General features: G+C 44.3%; 1 protein-coding gene across 13 annotated transcripts in view; it reads left to right on the forward strand.

Annotated features, from left to right (window-relative positions):
* The first annotated feature begins 8654 nt into the window (after positions 1 to 8654).
* The window catches only part of Stacl (Stac-like), a 723254-nt gene continuing 711413 nt past the window's right edge, over positions 8655 to 20495 (forward strand). For 12 of the 13 annotated variants that reach the window (XM_069332474.1, XM_069332482.1, XM_069332475.1 and 9 more), the window contains exon 1: positions 8655 to 10030. In XM_069332474.1, the coding sequence (XP_069188575.1) occupies positions 8755 to 10030 (1276 nt within the window). In that variant the 5' untranslated portion in view covers positions 8655 to 8754. The remainder of the gene's footprint in view (positions 10031 to 20495) is intronic. The other variant, XM_069332479.1, reaches the window with a different exon arrangement.

The raw sequence follows: 20495 nt of genomic DNA on the forward strand, positions 1-20495 counted from the left end.
CAGACAGGAATCAGGGTCATTGTGCGGCGAGAAATCGGACTAGTGTAGGGTAACAAGTGGAGTCCCCTAAGGATTGGTGTTAGAACCCATACTTTTCTCATTTATATTAAAGCATATTTATTACGAGAGATGAGTCCTAGGTGTCAATGTTTGCAGATGTAAAATGAATTAGAAAAGGTCGAGACAGTGGTTGTAAAATACTCGAAGTTAACTTAGACAAGCTGCAGAGTTGATCCAAGAATTAGCTACTGAATTTTAACACCGGAAGGTGTAAGGTGATGGAACAGGTGACAAATCAGAAAGACGGTAATCACGGTACTCATTGAAGGGAAACTTGAAAGACAAGAGAAAGGGACCTATAAGTAAATATAATGCCGAGCCTAACTAGGTGAATATGTAAATAGGATAACTTCAGCAGCATACTTTGCACTGACAAAAGTCAGAATATCATTCAGTAATCCAATTAGTGAATGCATGAGGTATTGAGATCACTACACCGCCTACAACTGAGCAGTTCTAAAGTACGCCCCTTCATCGTGCTGCCCCGCCTCAAAATGTGCATTAGGCAACTTGCAAGCTACATTAATTGCAATGGGTCTCGTCCAAGAATTACTCGAGATGACGTATAAAGATTGATTGAAAGATTTTTAACCTATCGGAAAAGAGAAAGGATATATGATGAATACCTATAAAATAGGGGATTGAGAGGAAATTAGTAAATGTTGATAATAAATACCAATTTATTATCCTGGATGGAAACTTGAGAAATCTTAAAACTTTTTTTTTTAGCATAAAAATGGAAAATGAAACGGACTAAATTAAGGATATAGAAACCTACAACATTCTTACTTTGAAAAGTAGGTTTGATAAAAAAGTAAGTCATTCCATTAGACAAATGGCGGCTGTAGCGGCGGGTTCAAAGAGCTAAAGCTTGATCTTACAGGTACGCAAACGCACGCGCGTGCGCATACACCCACACAAACACACACACACACACATCAGGGGCCTGATAGCTGAGTGGACAGCGCTTTGGACTCGTAATCTTAGGGTCCGAGTTCGATCCCCGATAATGGCAGAAACGAATGGGCAGAGTTTCTTTCACCCTGATGCCCCTGTCACCTAGCAGTAAAGGAGTACCTGGGAGTTAGACAGCTGTTACGGGCTGCTTTCTAGGTGTGTGTGTGTGTGTGTGAAACAAAAATAAATTAGTAGTTGATTGATTAACAGTTGAGAGACGGACCGAAAGAGCCGAGCTCAACCACCGCACTACAACTAAGTGAATCCACACACACACACACACACTCGGGGGGCCGGCCAGCCGACTGTACATGTGATCCTGTGGTCCCGGGTTCGATCCTGGGCGCCGGCGAGAAACATTGGGCAGAGTTTTTTTCACCCTATGTCCCTGTTACTTAGCAGTAAATAGGTACCTGGGAGTTAGTCAGCTGTCACGGGCTGCTTCCTGGGGTGTGTGAGATGTGGAAAAAAATAGTTGTAGTAGTAGTAGTAGTAGTTGTAGTTAGAAACAGTTGAGAGGCGGGCCGAAAGAGCAAAGCTCAACCCCGTAAGCACAACAAGGTGAATACACACACACACACACACACACACACACACACACACACACACACACACACACACACACACACACACACACACACATACACACACATACACACAGTGTTGCCTTGGCCGACACCCAACCCATCTGCCAAGTGTCAAGAATTTATCAACAGGCTTCGTTAGATTGTATCGAGGGTCAGGGGCTTTGTATTTGACCCTAGATGCTGACCTTAGATCCTCACCATTGACAGAGGGTTGGAGAGGGATGGAGAGTCGGTGCTTAGGAAGGGTGTTTTACACAGTGTTGCCTTTCAGCCAATCCTGCTTCGTGTCAGGATTAAAACGTTGTCAATCTTTATTGACAGTGTTCATATACAAAATGTCATAATCCGAGTAATTCAGTCAGGTGTTATAGGTTTCAAAAACTGATACAAATGTGTGTGAGACACTTGATGGAAATCTGCAAGAAAAGCAAACGAATATACATATATATATACTTTGCAGAGTTTCTTTCACCCTGATGCCCCTGTCACCTAGCAGTAAAGGGGTACCTGGGAGTTAGACAGCTGGCAGGGAGTTAGAATTATATATATATATAATTCTTGCATATAATTATATATATAATTATATATATAATTATATATATAATAGTTCTTGCAGCCCCAGCAACCATTATAGAGCCAACAAAACAACACAAACAGTCCGGCTGGGACCACCCTCTAGTGGAAAAAGTAGCTGATGCCATGCTAAGCGTCGCAACATCAGACAAGGAGAAAGCCCGCCTCAGAGCAGTGCATGCCCCCCATGCAGGAGACTTCCTCCTGGCAGTACCCATGTCTGCAATGGGCACGCGCCTAGATCCAGAATCCCTTCGTGTAGCAGTGGCCCTCCGCCTTGGTGCCCCAATTCACACTGAATACAAGTGTATTTGCAACAGGGTGGAAGCAGACCAATACGGACTGCATGGGTTGCATTGCGGAAGCACAAATGGCTGGCATGCAAGACACAACGAGGTCAATGACATCATCAAGAGAAGCCTCGTCTCAGCTGGGTGCCCAGCGGAGAGAGAACCTCGCATCCTAGGGGTCCAAAACCCGGATTTCCCAGCACTTCGCCCTGATGGCATCACCATATACTCATGGAAGGAGGGTAGACAGTTGGTGTGGGACTACACATGTGTATCCACCCTGGCTGACACCTATGTACACTTCGGAGCTGATCAAGCAGGTGGGGCGGCCAACCACAGGGAAACAGCAAAATCACTCAAGTACAGGCGACTGGAAGGTCAATACCTCTTTGTTCTCATAGCGTCTGAGACGCATGGCCCCTGGGGCAAGAGTGCCTTGGGATTTCTCAAGGAATTGGGGTCCAAGCTCATTGACGTCACCAGAGACCCAAGGGCTTCCAGTTTTTTATTTCAACGTCTCAGTGTGGCGATCCAGAGGGGAAATGCTTGCTGCGTCCTCGGTTCCAGTCCAGAAGCGGAGGAGCTTCAAGAGATCCATAACCTTTAGGCATTTGTCTTGTATGTTTTGTAACCTTTAAATACACAATAAAGGAAAAAAAAGGAAGGGGGTGGTAGGAGAAAAGCACACAGAAACTGTATTGGAGGGGACCCACATTCCCTCCAATGCGTTATGTGTGGTTTCCTCCGAGGCTATAGGTCCCCCTTCTTCCAGCCAGAGGTGGTACTCCCTTCCCTATATAAAAAAAAAATATATATATATATATATATATATATATATATATATATATATATATATATATATATATATATATATATATAATATATAATATATAATATATAATATATATATATAATATATATATAATATATATATATATATATAATATCAAACAAGAAATCTACATTAAATTCACTCAAACTAGTTTGGGAGAAATTGTAGGTGTTATCAGGAACCGGAGGAACTACTCCTTGGGTTGAAATTAGAACCTGAAATTTTTAATGCTTTAATTAAAACACAACTTTTTCCTACCAACTGGACACAGTCTTATGCATTCATATATTTTTATCGTTGCGGTTGCTTGCATGATTGCATCTGCTGCGAAAAATGCTGGAATTGATGATGTCGGGTGTTCTACATCCACCTTGAGAAAGTCTACTTTTTTGTCATAGAGAGAGAACGCAGTAGATTCAATATAATTAAGAGTATTAAGGTCCTACACAATATGCAATTCTATGGTCGGGTAGTGGCCGCTGGCCGTTCTTGAGGGCACGAGACACGTAGGGGCTTCAAAAATGTTTCTCTTTAAAATTAAACGAAAAAGAGTTGCCAATTGCAAGCGTAACATTTTAGGCCTATTAAATTCATAATTAGACATCAGAGCTCTTGAGCGACGCTGTTGACAGTATCTGAGTGGCTGAGTACCTGAGCGACGCTGTTGATTATCTGGTACTACGAACTTCTTACCTGAAGCCCCAGGCAAACTTCAAGAGATGACTCTGTGTGTGTGTGTGTAATTTGTTTAACTAAGTGTAGTTAGAGGATGAGAGCTACGCTCGCGGTGTCCCGTCTTCCCAGTACTCTTTGTCGTATAACACTTTGAAACTACTAACGGGTTTGGCCTCCACCACCTGCTCACTCGGCTTGTTCCAACCGTCTACCACTCTGTTATAGCGGTGTGTGTGTACTCACCTAGTTATGCTTGCGGGGGTTGAGCTCTGGCTCTTTGGTCCCGCCTCTCAACTTTCAATCAACTGGTTGATACCTGGTTGATGGGGTTCTGGGAGTTGTTCTACTCCCCAAGCCCGGCCCGAGGCCAGGCTTGACTTGTGAGAGTTTGGTCCACTAGGCTGTTGCTTGGAGCGGCCCGCAGGCCCACATACCCACCACAGCCCGGTTGGTCCGGCACTCCTTGGAGGAATAAATCTAGTTTCCTCTTGAAGATGTCCACGGTTGTTCCGGCAATATTTCTTATGCTGGTGTACCCAAGCCCAAGATTGAGCCCAATAGGCTCAATCCTGAGCCTATTGGGCTCTTAACAAATCTACATTTGAAACTGTGTATGGAGTCAGCCTCCACTACATCACTACTTAATGCATTCCATTTGTTAACTACTCTGACACGTGCCCCCTTGTTCGTGTTCCACCCGTGCTAACGAGTTTGTCTTTGTCCACCCTGTCAATTCCAGTGAGAATTTTTAAGGTGGTTATCATGTCTTCCCTTACTCTTCTGTTTTCCAGAGATGTGAGGTTCAGCTCCCTTTGCCTTTCTTCGTAGCTCATACCTCTCAGTTCCGGGACGAGCCTGGTGACATACCTCGGAATCTTCTCTAACTTTGTCTTGTGTTTAACTAGGTATGAACTCCAGGCTGGATCTGAATACTCCAGAATTGATCTTACATAAGAGTGTGTAATTACCTAAGTGTAGTTACAGGATGAGAGCTACGCTCGTGGTGTCCCGTCTACCCAGCACTCTTTGTCATATAACGCTTTGAAACCACTGACGCGTGTGTGTGTCCGCTCGCGCGCGCGCGCGCGTGGGGTCACCTGTTGCTGCAGACCCGGGCCTCAGGTGGTTGTCGCTCCACTGTGCAAAGTCAGGTGAAGGGGTGAAGTGGGATATACACGTGTCATTGGTACCCATGTTCACGATACTCTACAGTTGCACACCGTAGTCAAGCAGCACCAAACATCTAGGTGCTTGCCGGTAAACCAGAGTTTAACATGCATGGATAAAATTTGTTTGACGAAATCGACCTTTCCGTTCAAAATGCGACGTTTTAAAAAAACGTAAACCACAGTAATGTTGGCGGTTTTCTATGCAGTAGCCTCGATACGTTAGGTGGGTTCGTAGGTTTCTGGTTTGAGAAAACATTTCTTACGGTGTGGCAAATATAACGCGTTGTATTCTCCCATTGCCCCAAGTTGTTGATTCCTAGTGTCCTATTATATACCCGCGTCCCTCATGTTGTTAGTCACCAGTGTCGGGTTCAGGATGCTAGAATTATTCAAGTCCTCAAAGACCACCTGCTGACATTCCCAAGATGCATCCCACAACAGTTGCTTAACTCACGGGTATTTATTTACTGCAAGATGAACAGAGGGATCATATTTAACGAAATGTGTTAAGTTAACTTCACATAACCTGAGCTAACTTAATGTAAACTAAACTGTCAGATTCATGTAACCTAAAGTAAATTAACATCGTCTAATTAAACTGGGCTTAACTTGAAGAAAGGGAGTCACTTGATTTTTTTTTCAAGAGTATGTTTTTCCAAGAGTATATATGAGTTTATGTGATATAAATAGAAGCGGCCTCATGTTGGCCAATAGGACTTCTGCTGTTTCCCTATTATTTTTGCTCTTGTGTTCTTAAAGTCTAACGTGACCAATTTGAAACATCAACCAAGAGTCATTTCCCACATAACAATCATTTTCGTTGAATACTTTATGATATTAAGTTATTTTAAATCATAATGTGAGAAGATTAGTAATTAAGTTTTGAATTACCGAATAGCCTGTTTTTAATTATCATGGTATTTTTATTTCTTGTTTTATTAAATCTTATGTTGATAAATGGCTTCAGTCTTTGATCGTTTTCCTGTAACAATATTGTCAGCCCCCCCCCCACGCATCCCACGCCCCACACAAAGAGATATGATCTCAAGCGCACAATGTTCCTGTCTTTTGCTTTGTTTACATCTGCTAAGTGGTCCTGTGCCACAGTCCTATGTGACTACTAACACTACTACCACTGCTTTTACCACTACTACTATCACCGCAACCACCACTACTACTACCACCACCACCATAATTGCTACTACTGCTACAATCACTTGAAATAAATATAACATCAACGTCCACATTTTCATTCATGGAAAAATAGATTAATGTTGTTTGAAAGAGCTAAATAATTCATGTATACACATGAATGAAACACAGCTCATCCTCATCCTTTCATATGGTTAAAATTGTGTTCAGATAATTGACCTGATTATGTATATATATATATATATATATATATATATATATATATATATATATATATATATATATATATATATATATATATATATATAATATATATATATAATATATATATATTTATATATATATATATATATATATATATATATATATATAATATATATATATAATATATATATATTTATATATATATATATATATATATATATATATATATATATATATAATATATATATATATATATATCCGAACTGGACGAGGTCTTCGAACACTGATTGTTATACTGTATATATGTGTGTGTGTTCTCTGCAAACTGTAGCAATGCAATAAAATAAAACAAAATAAATTAAAAAAAATAGGGGTTGTAGGAGATGAAAAGACTAAAGTGTTTAGTGAGAACCCACAAGGTCGTCTCTGAATACTCTTTATTTTTCTCTTTGAGGCTGTGGGTCCCTACAGTTACACCAGAGGTGGTACCCCTAAAATATATATATATATATATATATATATATATATATATATATATATATATATATATATATATATATATAGTATTTTGAATGGATGAAATGAAAAGTATTTTGGTATTATCTGAATGAAAAGTGAATGAAAAAATGAATGAATGAACTGAATGAAAAAAATATTTTCCCAATGAAAAGTATTTTGGTATTATCTAAGGATCGTCAATTATTACTTATTGGTGAAACATTAACCTCTCAGTCACTTCGGTCATCGGAAACAAGTTACTTAGTGATACAAATATTTGGTTAATTTGATGGGAAGCTGATTCTTACATACTTAAAGCTTACGGGTGTGAGTTTCGTTAACTGTCAACTTTCGTAGGTGTATATCTGTTGTCATCTATGAGGAAAGCTAACGAAGTTGGTTTCGTCGTTGTGTTATCAAGAAAACCCGTTTTGGTTCAGTACCAGTCAACATGGAACTGTAGGTGTGGAACAACGTTATACAAAATTTAAATCGGGATGTAATTGGATTGTTGAGGACGGGTTCAGACTCAAAGTGAACCCACATAGCTACATGATACTTAAAACTTTTACGCGCGAAACGGGTTTACATTGTTGTTAGAAAAATCGTTATGTCAAATATGTATTTCGAATTCATTATTTATTAAAAAAGCAGAGGACCTGGGTTCCTAGGCAACTTTCATATCAGTGAGAGGAACCCTCAATACCAAGACGCCTGAAGATGACTTAGCTCGGGAGAGAATGTAAAATGGAATATTTACTACATACACACGTTTGACTTGCCAGACGGACGCACCCACCAGGAGAGGTTCAACTTACACTATGCATCACTTGCAGGTGCTGTAAAGGCTTAGCGCTTTGCTCTCATGATTACCTTACTTTACCATGCATCTCTTAACACTTATATACGAGGTTTCGCACTCTCCCATTCCATTATGATGTCTTATTACGTGCTGGGGATTTACTTAGGAAAATTAAAACTGCAGTTAATATAAAGAACAATTTCATATATAAAACAACTTCACGTTTAGTTTGTGTTAAATTTAGCACCATAATTATAGTTTTTGAAAGTTTCACTGTGAAACTGTTATCCGTAACTTCATCTTGGGGTTAATTAACTAGGCTTCTCTCTATCCCTGAATGGCCAGCTTATACCTCTAGACAAATTACTCGAATGTTTCCACGCTTTTCTGGAGCATAATCATTTACAGCATCTCAAGAAAATATAGTAATATGTAAATGATTAGATGTGCGTCAGAGCGAGAGCTCTAGAGAGGGTAATAGTCAGGAAAATCGAGGTGAAAGAGAATGTTTGTGGAGGGAGCGGCGTGCAGTGCTCTCCCGGCAGCGGTAGGTGAAACACTAGAGGTGGGAGGGAGGGGGTGTGCGGCCCGGCCCGGAGACTCCCACCCATACTGCCAACTTGCTATACGCGCACTACCAGAAATAAAACCGCCTCTCCTGGCCTCACCTTTATATCTCTCACTCTCCTTTGTTTATTGGTGTGTTATTGTAGTTGACTGGCGGGTCATGTAGAGCGTGAATATGATGCTGAGAGTCGAAGCAGGAGCTGAAAGTTGTGGGATAGCGGTAAGACAACAGGAGAGTGGGTGAGCTTACCTGTCCCCGCTTTTGGCGCGCAGGCCCGGGGAGGCAGCCCGGCGGTGAATGCCTCTCGTCTTCCTCAGTGTGCTTTGGCTACGGGTACCGGTCGTGTCCCCTTTGCTAGCGCGCGATCATGGCTAGCAGAGGGAGAGAATGTATGTGATTTTCCCCCTGGACGACTTGTTAGATCTGAATAGTGCGAAAGGAAGTAAACGTGAGACATCGTCGTCGTCGGCCCAACAGAGCCATAAGAGGCACACTGTGCAAGTTTTGCCTCCTTCCCAACCTAACCAACAACTTCCCAGTCAACTTCAACCTCCCTTGAATCAGCTGCTCCCTAATCCTCAAAAGCCAACACCACCACAACAAAAACTGCAACAACAACAGCAACAACAACAACAACAACTGAAACTACAGAAAACTACTTCTCAAAAGACACCGTCCAAAGCGTCCACTAGTAGCCAACCCTCTCCACTTAGTCCTCAGCTACCGAGCAGTGTTCCTAGTAGTAGCAGTAGCAGCCACAGTAGTTCACTGAAGCAACCGCCTAGAGCACAACATCGGCCTCACCAACACGCAGACATCTTGCCTAAGCAGAGGCAACCATCATCCTCAACTGAAACGTCTTCTGTATCCTCCACTGGTGCTAAGGCCAAAGTTCTGCTGAGTCCGCCGTCCTCTGGAGTAAAGTACGTGGCCAACCGCTCCTCGTGGGCCGGGAGTCCTACGGGACCCCCGCGGGAGTCCTCGGTGACCCGAAGCAACAGTTTCAAGGCTCGGGACGACCTTAACGTTGACGGCAGTAGCCAGGAAATCGCTACAGCCATTAACCAGAAATTTAATAGCTTAAGAGTTAAAGATCATAGAAGCAGGGACAATTCGCAGGATTCTCGTGACAGTGGAAATACTAGTGGAAGCCAAAGCTTCAGGTCCCATATTGTTAAAAGTGAAAGTTTTAGGTCGTACCTAAGCAGTGGTGGCGTACAGAGGCCTCAGTCTATTGCTGATATAGCAAAGTCTCAGCAACTCGTCGCTGAGAGTGTAAAACCACAACAGGCGCCTGTTGCTGAGAGTGCGAAATCGCAGCAGGTGTCAATTGGTGAGAGTGTGAAAACTCAGCAGGAGTACCTGCCCCAGAGTTCACGGCGACCCCCAGCTCAGAGGCACCCTAGCGGCAGTAGCCGCCACAGTTCGGGGAGCCAGAGGGCTTCTGACCAGTCGCTTTTCCCCGGTTCTGGTCCTAGTGCTGCCGGTGGGGCGACAGCAGCAGGTCGAGGAGCCGGGGCTAACGTGAAGAGTCAGGCGGGGCTTCGTGGCCTCCAGAAGAGCGTCATGGCAAGCGAAATCAGCTTCCGTGACCTCACACACCCTTCTGCGAACGAAACACTCAAGGCACAAAACTCTGTCACCTTCAAACTCGTCAAAACAGGTAAAATAATTCATTGTGTTGTGATAACATTTTCAAAGCTGCTTAGAGTTTGTCTTTAGCGTTACTATGTCATTGTGCGTTTGCAAGGACAACAGATCATAGCTGTGTAACATGGCAAAATACAAATTAGAAAATATTTATGATGGAACGATTAGATTATTTTAGACGTTTTGTTATATCGTTATTTGTTATTGTATAGAGCTAATGAATATCCGTTTGACGGAACATTCCATAATGACTGGTGAATGACTTTACAATTATTTAAATAAGACAGACTCAATAACCATCCGAGGGGGTGGGGGGGGGGGGCAAATATTTGAGGTTATGAGCAGGAGAGAGCGAGTGCGTGCCGCCAAGGAAGAGGCACAGGCATGAAGAGGTACGAGTGTTGGGTAAGCCAGAGTGCTGAGGCTCGCAGGAGGAACTTTGGTGTCGGGCCAATACCTGGGTCACTCGGCCCACTTATTTATAGTCAACTAATGTTTTCGCTTGTGTCATCCTACTTCACACGTGCCACAGTCCTCCATTATTTCACATTCGCAGTAAAACACAGAACAAGGCTCTGCGCTTTTGTTACATCCTGGCCACCTGCCTGTAATAAAGTACTAGCTGCGCTCCGGAGAGAGGTTACATAACGTGTTATCTTGAATCCCGATTGTACATTATGTATTACAAAAAAACTATCTTAAAAAAATCCATGCGCACGGAAATAAGACATGTATTATACCTGTTTTATAACTATTGGTTGTGATAGTATGTGTTCGTGTGCATGCCTTCATCCGAAAGCTTTTATTTTCGTTTTCGTATTAATGAGTTTTTACCATAAAAAAATATATATAGCCAGTAGAAAGCAGGTGATGTGAGCTACTGAAGATACTTGTCTTCGACACCCACCCTCAGGCCGTTGACCCCGGCGCCAAAGTGTAGATCAAATACTGTATCTGCTTGAGGCGAAAATTGGGAGACTAAAGTGAAAGAAGCTCGATATATATTTTGTTTAATTATTTCTTTCTTACTGAAAAGCCATATTTGACATAACTTTTTTGGTTTTTGTTAAAGTTACATTTATTAATAGGTAAGAGAATCATAAGCTTACAACTCTAGCTGTAATTAGGGTGAAATTACAGCTAGGATTGCTATCGTAGTCATTAACATCAGATGGTCATGTTGATGACTATTAGAGTGTCGTGATGCTTGAGGCTTCGCTACCAGTCTCCTTGAGTGCAGTGTTACGAGCTAAAGACGTGTGCCTTCCTCAAACTGCACAGATAATAGAATTTTTCGTTATTGAATTTTCTTTTGCATTGATGCCTAACAAGCAAGTGTGTTGTTACAACTGTATTTAGTGTAGCTATAAGAGTATTAAATGAACAAATTTAATAACACTTATAACACTTTAGTAAAGTGAACAAATCCACAAGGGCCTTGACGAGGATTCGAACCTGCGTCCGAGAGCATCCAAGACGCTGCCATAATCGACTGAGCTACGACATGGTCAAAAGGAGTTGAAACCGAAGTTCTACTGAACTTACTGGATCCTGCAGCCTCTCCGAGGCACAAACCAGGGTTTTACTTCAGTAAAGTGTTATAAGAGTATTGTTTACTTATGACCGTAAACAGTGCAGTTGGTGATTGTTGGCATTGTAGTATCAAGTGTTGAGTGCATTTGGAGTTTTTGCCTTTGTCAAGTACAGTATAGTATATTGTTTTTCTTTAAGTTTAGATTTTTTGTATAAATCTTGAAGCAAATGGATTTTGAAACAAAGTTGTAAGTTCATAAAACCATTTTCGGCTCTGAAATTAATAATGTTTATTCTGTTTTGTCTTCTCTAAAAAACAGGAAAAATCCGATATACATCATTGAGTATTAATAGAAGCCATATTAAGAGCAAGAACACTTTTCATTATTTAGCGAAATGTATTGAGTAGCACTGTACAGGTCTTGCTTTAGTACTGTGTAGGCCTTACTTTAGTACTGTGTAGGTCTTGCTTTAGTACTGTGTAGGCCTTACTTTAGTACTATGTAGGCCTTGCTTTAGTACTGTGTAGGCCTTACTTTAGTACTGTGTAGGCCTTACTTTAGTACTGTGTAGGCCTTACTCTAGTACTGTGTAGGCCTTGCTTTAGTACTGTGTAGGTCTTACTTTAGTACTGTGTAGGCCTTACTTTAGTACTCTGTAGGTCTTGCTTTAGTACTGTGTAGGCCTTACTTTAGTACTATGTAGGCCTTGCTTTAGTACTGTGTTTTCCTTAATTTAGTACTGTGTAGGCCTTACTTTAGTACTATGTAGGCCTTGCTTTAGTACTGTGTAGGCCTTACTTTAGTACTATGTAGGCCTTGCTTTAGTACTGTGTAGGCCTTACTCTAGTACTGTGTAGGCCTTACTTTAGTACTGTGTAGGCCTTACTTTAGTACTATGTAGGCCTTGCTTTAGTACTGTGTAGGCCTTACTTTAGTACTGTGTAGGCCTTACTTTAGTACTGTGTAGGCCTTATTCTAGTACTGTGTAGGCCTTGCTTTAGTACTGTGTAGGTCTTACTTTAGTACTGTGTAGGCCTTGCTTTGGTACTGTGTAGGCCTTACTTTAGTACTGTGTAGGCCTTACTTTAGTACTGTGTAGGCCTTGCTTTAGTACTGTGTAGGCCTTACTTTAGTACTGTGTAGGCCTTGCTTTAGTACTGTGTAGGCCTTACTTTAGTACTGTGTAGGTCTTACTTTAGTACTGTGTAGGCCTTACTTTAGTACTGTGTAGGCCTTGCTTTGGTACTGTGTAGGCCTTACTTTAGTACTGTGTAGGCCTTGCTTTAATACTGTGTTGGCCTTACTTTAGTACTGTGTAGGCCTTACTTTAGCACTGTGTAGGCCTTACTTTAGTACTGTGTAGGCCTTGCTTTAGCACTGTGTAGGCCTTACTTTAGTACTGTGTAGGCCTTGCTTTATCACTGTGTAGGCCTTACTTTAGTACTGTGTAGGCCTTACTTTAGTACTGTGTAGGCCTTCCTTTAGCACTGTGTAGGCCTTACTTTAGTACTGTGTAGGCCTTACTTTGGTACTGTGTAGGCCTTACTTTAGTACTGTGTAGGCCTTGCTTTAGTACTGTGTAGGCCTTCCTTTAGCACTGTGTAGGCCTTACTTTAGCACTGTGTAGGCCTTACTTTAGTACTGTGTAGGCCTTGCTTTAGCACTGTGTAGGCCTTACTTTAGTACTGTACACGTCTTGCTTTAGTAATTCCCTTCACACATCTGTCGGTAGTCAGTGCCACCCGTTTAATTGAATATGTTGCCTGATGTTCAGTTGAATATGTTGCCCCTTTGCTGATATTACATTTCTTGGATGTTTCTGGGATGAGTGTGAAGCGGCCTTTATTTTAATGAGATTGAAAACGTGAGCGTATCGTTATATTTGTCTACATAGCATGATAATAGTCATAGTTTATAACTGACTTAATGTTAATTCTCTAATAAATGTAAGTTAGTTATATTCAGTTCACATATGAACCTTTTGTTGTGTTGTAATCTGTGTGTGCGCGTCATTGCATCACTCACCTACATGCCGTTGTTGGGGTCGGGTAAGCCGCTTAGGCCTATAGCTATAGGCGAGGCTGTCCACGGGATCATCCATTCATTTACTTGATCGCCCGTGGCGCTCGTTATATATATTTATGTATTTATTTATTTATTTATTTATTTATTTATAAGAAGGCACATAGGGTTTGTAAAAGTACATAACACTGGTGTTCTTACATTCTTACAAAGCCACTAACACGCATAGAGTTTCGGACGTTTTACTTACTACCCGTCAAAGAGAATTTTCGCACATGATTTTGGACTGTACCAAGTAGGAAGCTGCTTACGAGAACATCCATTAGGGCTATGGGCGGGCGTTGGGGGGGGGGGGGGTCCTACGACCCCGGCATTGCCAAGCCGCATACTCTACCACTAGTCATTGAAATATATAACGTTACTGTGATTTCTGTAAGTTGCTTATTCCTTACATATTGGAGTGACGACTCGGTAAATTATTTGTTATGGAGCTGAATGGTAAGCATAGTAACGCCTACCTTGCCTTGAGGTTACCTTGAGGTGCTTCCGGGGCTTAGCGTCCCCGCGGCCCGGTCGTCGACCAGGCCACCTGGTTGCTGGTCGACTGTACGAGGATGTGTACAAAGATTGTCATGACTTGCAAAACACCTGCAAGACATAAGTAATGAAGTTACACGTGTGAGTTTCAGATTATTTTGGTGATTCTCCGACTCCTTTACATTCGTGCACTGTTACATAAAGCTGATGATCACGTTTAGTGACACAGTCATTAAGGGCATGATATGTTACTGTGCCTTGCTACCTCTTGCAGGTATATAGCTTGTTAGCAAGCAAAATGGTAAGTTTTTAAAATGTTGGGATTGTTAAACATTTAAATGCTAGGTTGTTAAAAATTTAAATGCGAGGTTGTTAAAAAGCAATTTTAGGTTAAAAATATATAAGAATGTTATTATTAGGTTAAAAAATGTAAATGGTAAGTTGTTAAGAAACATAATGCCAGGTTGCTTTAAAATTTAAAGATAGGCTATTAAAAGAAAAAATATAAAAATGCTAGGTCAAATATTTACTATACAAAATGATATTAAAAAGTAGTTGGTTGACAAATCCAGAATGCAGTGTGATGCATACTGCTGTTTTTGTAATTTTGCTAGAGAACGTAGATGCCTTGCCTGATAATCCTATTGTCAAAGGCTTTCAAAGACACTGATAAATATTTCTCTCTCTCTCTCTCTCTCTCTCTCTCTCTCTCTCTCTCTCTCTCTCTCTCTCTCTCTCTCTCTCTCTCTCTCTCTCTCTCTCTCTCTCTCTCTCTCTCTCACTCTCTCTCTCTCTCTCTCTCTCTCTCTCTCTCTCTCTCTCTCTCTCTCTCTCTCTCGCGCTCTCTCTCTCTCTCGCGCTCTCTCTCTCTCGCGCTCTCTCTCGTTCTCTCTCTCTCTCTCTCTCTCTCTCTCTCTCTCTCTCTCTCTCTCTCTCTCTCTCTCTCTCTCTCTCGCGCTCTCTCTCTCTCTCGCGCTCTCTCTCTCTCGCGCTCTCTCTCGTTCTCTCTCTCTCTCTCTCTCTCTCTCTCTCTCTCTCTCTCTCTCTCTCTCTCTCTCTCTCTCTCTGTCTCTCTCTCTCTCTCTCTCTCTCTCTCTGATGGTTCCTAAGACCACTCGGCACCCTGCCTAATTCCCTTGGAGGTATAGGATAACACCTCCCGCCTCCACCACTCTTCCTCACTGCCACCTCTTCCATCTCCGTCCTTTTCACTTCGCCTCCACGCCCTCTCCATAATCCTCCCCCTCTCCCATCGCCTCCATACACTTTTCTCCCCATCCCACCCTGCAACACTTCCACTGCCTTCGTACCCTCTTCCTCCATATCTACATCGTCTCCTTCCTCTCCCACAGCTTCTTCCTCACCCCCCACCCCCTATCCTGCCCACACGCCCTTGACCCAATCTCCTTGTCTCAAGTTGGTGGCCTCCCAGATTTGGCGTCTTGCTAAAATTCTCGGACATTTAACATAGCTCTGTCGGGGAGGGACATATAGTTATTCATTTGCTGCGTATTCATTAATTGCGTTATTTTTTGACTGTAACACTTTGGATCAGAAAGTTTATAATGGATTATAGCATTTTAGAATGGGTAATTGAAGCTTGACGGAGTTAATTGGCTTTTAGAGTAGTTAGTGGTTGCAGGAGTTATAAAAGTATACTAAGTTCTCGATAATACTCTCGAATAATAAATAGCATTTTGACGTCAAAATCTGCAACGGACAAAATATGGTGTACTATAAATCATACCGGCTCACAAACATTCATGTTTTATGCAGGAGTTTGTAGGTTAGGTTAGGTTCGGATCATTAGCCGCTTTCCAAATTCTTGGCAGTTCCCATTGCCAGTGATTCGTTATACAATATGGAGAGTGGCAGGCACAGTGTTTCTGCTCCTGCCTTAAGTATCCAAGGGGAGATTCCACCTGGGTCTATGGCCTTTGTCACATCCAACTCTAGTAAAAGGTTCCTTACTTCCCCACTGGTAATCTCAAACTCTAATAGTGGATCATAGTTAATTACTTCCTCTCTTATCTCTGGAGCTTCTCCTTGCTCTAAAGTGAAGACCTCCTGGAATTTCTGATTCAGTTCCTTGCACACTTCTTTGTCGTTTGTAGTGAATCCGCCTGCCCCTATCCTTAATTTCATAACCTGTTCCTTTGTTTTTCTCCTGATGTGGCTGTGCAACAATTTAGGCTGAGTCTTTGCCTTGCTTGCGATGTCATTTTCGTATTGCCCTTCAGCCTCTCTTCTCAACCTGACATATTCATTCCTGGCACTCTGGTATCTTTTTCTCCTCTCAAGTCTCCTGTTATTTCTATAGTTTCTTCACGCCCTTTTACTTTGCTGCTTAGCTAGCCTACATCTCTGATTAAACCATGGGTTTCTCATCTTCATTTCATTATTTTCCTTTTGGACTGGGACAAACTTGTTTTCTGCCTCCTTACACTACTGCGTGATGTAATCCATCATGTCTTGGGCCGTCTTACCCCTGAGCTCTGTTTCCCATATTATATCTGCTAGGAATTTTCTTATCTCCTCACAGTTTCCCTATCGGAATGCCAGCCTTTTGTTTTCAGTACCCCTCCTCGAGTTCAATAACCCTTCCTCAACCAGGTACTCAAACGCCAGTACACTGTGATCGCTCATTTCTACTGGGGCCTCAAAACCGATTTCTCTTATGTCGGAGTCGTTCAGAGTGAAGACTAGGTCGAGTCTCGCTGGTTCATCATTTCCTCTCATCCTAGTGGGTTCCCTGACATGCTGGCTTAAGAAGTTTCTAGTCACCACCTCCCATAGTTTGGCTCTTTGGCACACACTGTGTGTGTGTGTGTGTGTGTGTGTGTGTGTGTGTGTGTGTGTGTGTGTGTGTGTGTGTGTGTGTGTGTGTGTGAAAAAAGCAGTTAGTAATTAGTAACAGTTGTTTGATTGACAGTTGAGAGGAGGGCCGAAAGAGCAGAGTTCAACCCCCGCAAGCACAACTAGGTGAATGAATACACACACATGTATATGCTGGGGCCTCGCGGCTGATTAGACAGCACTTGGGGGGTCGTGGTCCTAATGGCCCGGGTTCGATTCCCGGCGGAGGCGGAAACAAATGGGCAGATTTTTTCACCCTGATGCACCTGTTCACCTAGTAGTAAATGGATACCTGGGAGTTAGACAGCTGCTACGGGCTGCTTCCTGGGTGTATGTGTGTGTGTGCGCGCGTGTGTGTGTGTGTGTGTGTTAGAGATAAATATATGTAGTAGAAATAATAGCAGAAAAATTTATTGGTTTGAAAGACAGAATCCAACAGCTAATAGCTCGATTCCGCAGACACAAAGAGTAAATACAGACACTAAAACACCCTTTCTGTCTCTTTCTCCTCAAGCTCCTTATGTAGTTAGAAGAATTGGCATGATAGGAAGCCATTGGTTTGAGACCCAGGAGCTGACGCTCACCCTGCTGGCACACACAGGTAAGTACGCGACCACACACACACACACACACACACACACACACACACACACACACACACACACACACACACACACACACACACACACACATACTCACGTCTCTCCAGTAATATGTTTATTTACGCTATTCATTCAAATAAATTCATGAATTACTGGGGCGATGAGCAACCCGAGGGGGAGTCCCCAGGCAGGGAGTGTAGGGGAGGGGGAGGTGCTGACTATCAGGGGCAGGGGTGTACTGAACTTGGGGGAGGGGAGGGTGTACTGGCACTCTGGGGGAGGGGAGGGTGTACTGGCACTCTGGGGGAGGGGAGGGTGTACTGGCACTCTGGGGGAGGGAGGGTGTACTGGCACTCTGGGGGAGGGAGGGTGTACTGGCACTCTGGGGGAGGGGAGGGTGTACTGACACTCTGGGGGAGGGAGGGTGTACTGGCACTCTGGGGGAGGGAGGGTGTACTGGCACTCTGGGGGAGGGGAGGGTGTACTGGCACTCTGGGGGAGGGGAGGGTGTACTGGCACTCTGGGGGAGGGGAGGGTGTACTGGCACTCTGGGGGAGGGAGGGTGTACTGGCACTCTGGGGGAGGGGAGGGTGTACTGGCACTCTGGGGGAGGGGAGGGTGTACTGACACTCTGGGGGAGGGGAGGGTGTACTGGCACTCTGGGGGAGGGAGGGTGTACTGGCACTCTGGGGGAGGGAGGGTGTACTGGCACTCTGGGGGAGGGGAGGGTGTACTGACACTCTGGGAGAGGGAGGGTGTACTGGCACTCTGGGGGAGGGAGGGTATACTGGCACCCTGGGGGAGGGGAGGGTGTACTGGCACTCTGGGGGAGGGAGGGTGTACTGGCACTCTGGGGGAGGGAGGGTGTACTGGCACTCTGGGGGAGGGGAGGGTGTACTGACACTCTGGGGGAGGGAGGGTGTACTGGCACTCTGGGGGAGGGAGGGTGTACTGGCACTCTGGGGGAGGGGGGTGGGGATCAGAACGGTAAAGTAAAGGGGAGGGAACTATCAAGGGAAACTGCCAAGCCATTAGGACTATGTAGCACTGGGAAAGGGGTCAGGATAAGGATTTGCGAAGGGACGAGGGGAAGGAATGGTGCCCAACAACTTGGACGGTCGGGGATTGAACCCCGACCTGAATGAAGCAAGGCCGTCGCTCTACCGTCCAGCTCAAGTGGTTGGGTTAGGAAAGGTAATCGGGAGAGGGAAGGGAAACGTAAGGGATAGGGAAGGGAAGCAGAATGGAGGAAGAGGGAAAGGAAGGGGGAAGGAGAGGAAAGGAAGAGGGAGGGAAGGGTAAGCTGTTGAGTAATCCATCCAGAATTCCAGGGAATGAGAAGTTTTAAGGATGTTTAAAGTTTCTATTCCTACTCTTTAGTTCTTCGTGCTCTGGCAGTATATTTGATTTGTTAAATACAAACAAATAGTTTTTATATTGTATTTTAACTGTATGCCCTTCGGAAGCTTATGAGAAAGTTACCTAGCAGTCGATTTTAATCCACGAACTGCTTGTTTGTATCGCAAAGCCTCTTAGACCGTGAGAGGTAGTTGTTTAGTGGAGTGGAGGCGGGGTCATCAGAGGGGAGGTTGTGGGGTCATCAGAGGGGAGGTTGTGAGGTCATCAGAGGGGAGGTAGTGAGGTCATCAGAGGAGAGGTTGTGAGGTCATCAGAGGGGAGGTTGTGAGGTCATCAGAGGGGAGGTTGTGACGTCATCAGAGGGGAAGTTGTGAGGTCATCAGAGGAGAGGTTGTGAGGTCATCAGAGGGGAGGTTGTGAGATCATCAGAGGGGAGGTAGTGAGGTCATCAGAGGAGAGGTTGTGAGGTCATCAGAGGGGAGGTAGTGAGGTCATCAGAGGAGAGGTTGTGAGGTCATCAGAGGGGAGGTTGTGAGGTCATCAGAGGGGAGGTAGTGAGGTCATCAGAGGAGAGGTTGTGAGGTCATCAGAGGGGAGGTTGTGAGGTCATCAGAGGGGAGGTTGTGAGGTCATCAGATGGGAGGTTGTGAGGTCATCAGAGGGGAGGTTGTGAGGTCATCAGAGGGGAGGTTGTGAGGTCATCAGAGGGGAGGTAGTGAGGTCATCAGAGGGGAGGTAGTGAGGTCATCAGAGGGGAGGTTGTGAGGTCATCAGAGGGGAGGTTGTGAGGTCATCAGAGGGGAGGTTGTGAGGTCATCAGAGGGGAGGTTGTGAGGTCATCAGAGGGGAGGTTGTGGGGTCATCAGAGGGGAGGTTGTGGGGTCATCAGAGGGGAGGTTGTGGGGTCATCAGAGGGGAGGTTGTGAGGTCATCAGAGGGGAGGTTGTGAGGTCATCAGAGGGGAGGTTGTGAAGTCATCAGAGGGGAGGTTGTGAGGTCATCAGAGGGGAGGTTGTGAGGTCATCAGAGGGGAGGTTGTGAGGTCATCAGAGGGGAGGTTGTGGGGTCATCAGAGGGGAGGTTGTGGGGTCATCAGAGGGGAGGTTGTGGGGCCATCAGAGGGGAGGTTGTGAGGTCATCAGAGGGGAGATCGTGAGGTCATCAGAGGGGAGATCGTGAGGTCATCAGAGGGGAGGTTGTGGGGTCATCAGAGGGGAGGTTGTGGGGTCATCAGAGGGGAGGTTGTGGGGTCATCAGAGAGGAGGTTGTGGGGTCATCAGAGGGGAGGTTGTGAGGTCATCAGAGGGGAGGTTGTGAGGTCATCAGAGGGGAGGTTGTGAGGTCATCAGAGGGGAGGTTGTGAAGTCATCAGAGGGGAGGTTGTGAGGTCATCAGAGGGGAGGTTGTGGGGTCATCAGAGGGGAGATCGTGAGGTCATCAGAGGGGAGGTTGTGAGGTCATCAGAGGGGAGGTTGTGAGGTCATCAGAGGGGAGGTTGTGAGGTCATCAGAGGGGAGGTTGTGGGATCATCAGAGGGGAGATCGTGAGGTCATCAGAGGGGAGGTTG

Source organism: Procambarus clarkii, chromosome 27 (genome assembly GCF_040958095.1).
Source record: "Procambarus clarkii isolate CNS0578487 chromosome 27, FALCON_Pclarkii_2.0, whole genome shotgun sequence".
NCBI lineage: Eukaryota > Metazoa > Arthropoda > Malacostraca > Decapoda > Cambaridae > Procambarus > Procambarus clarkii.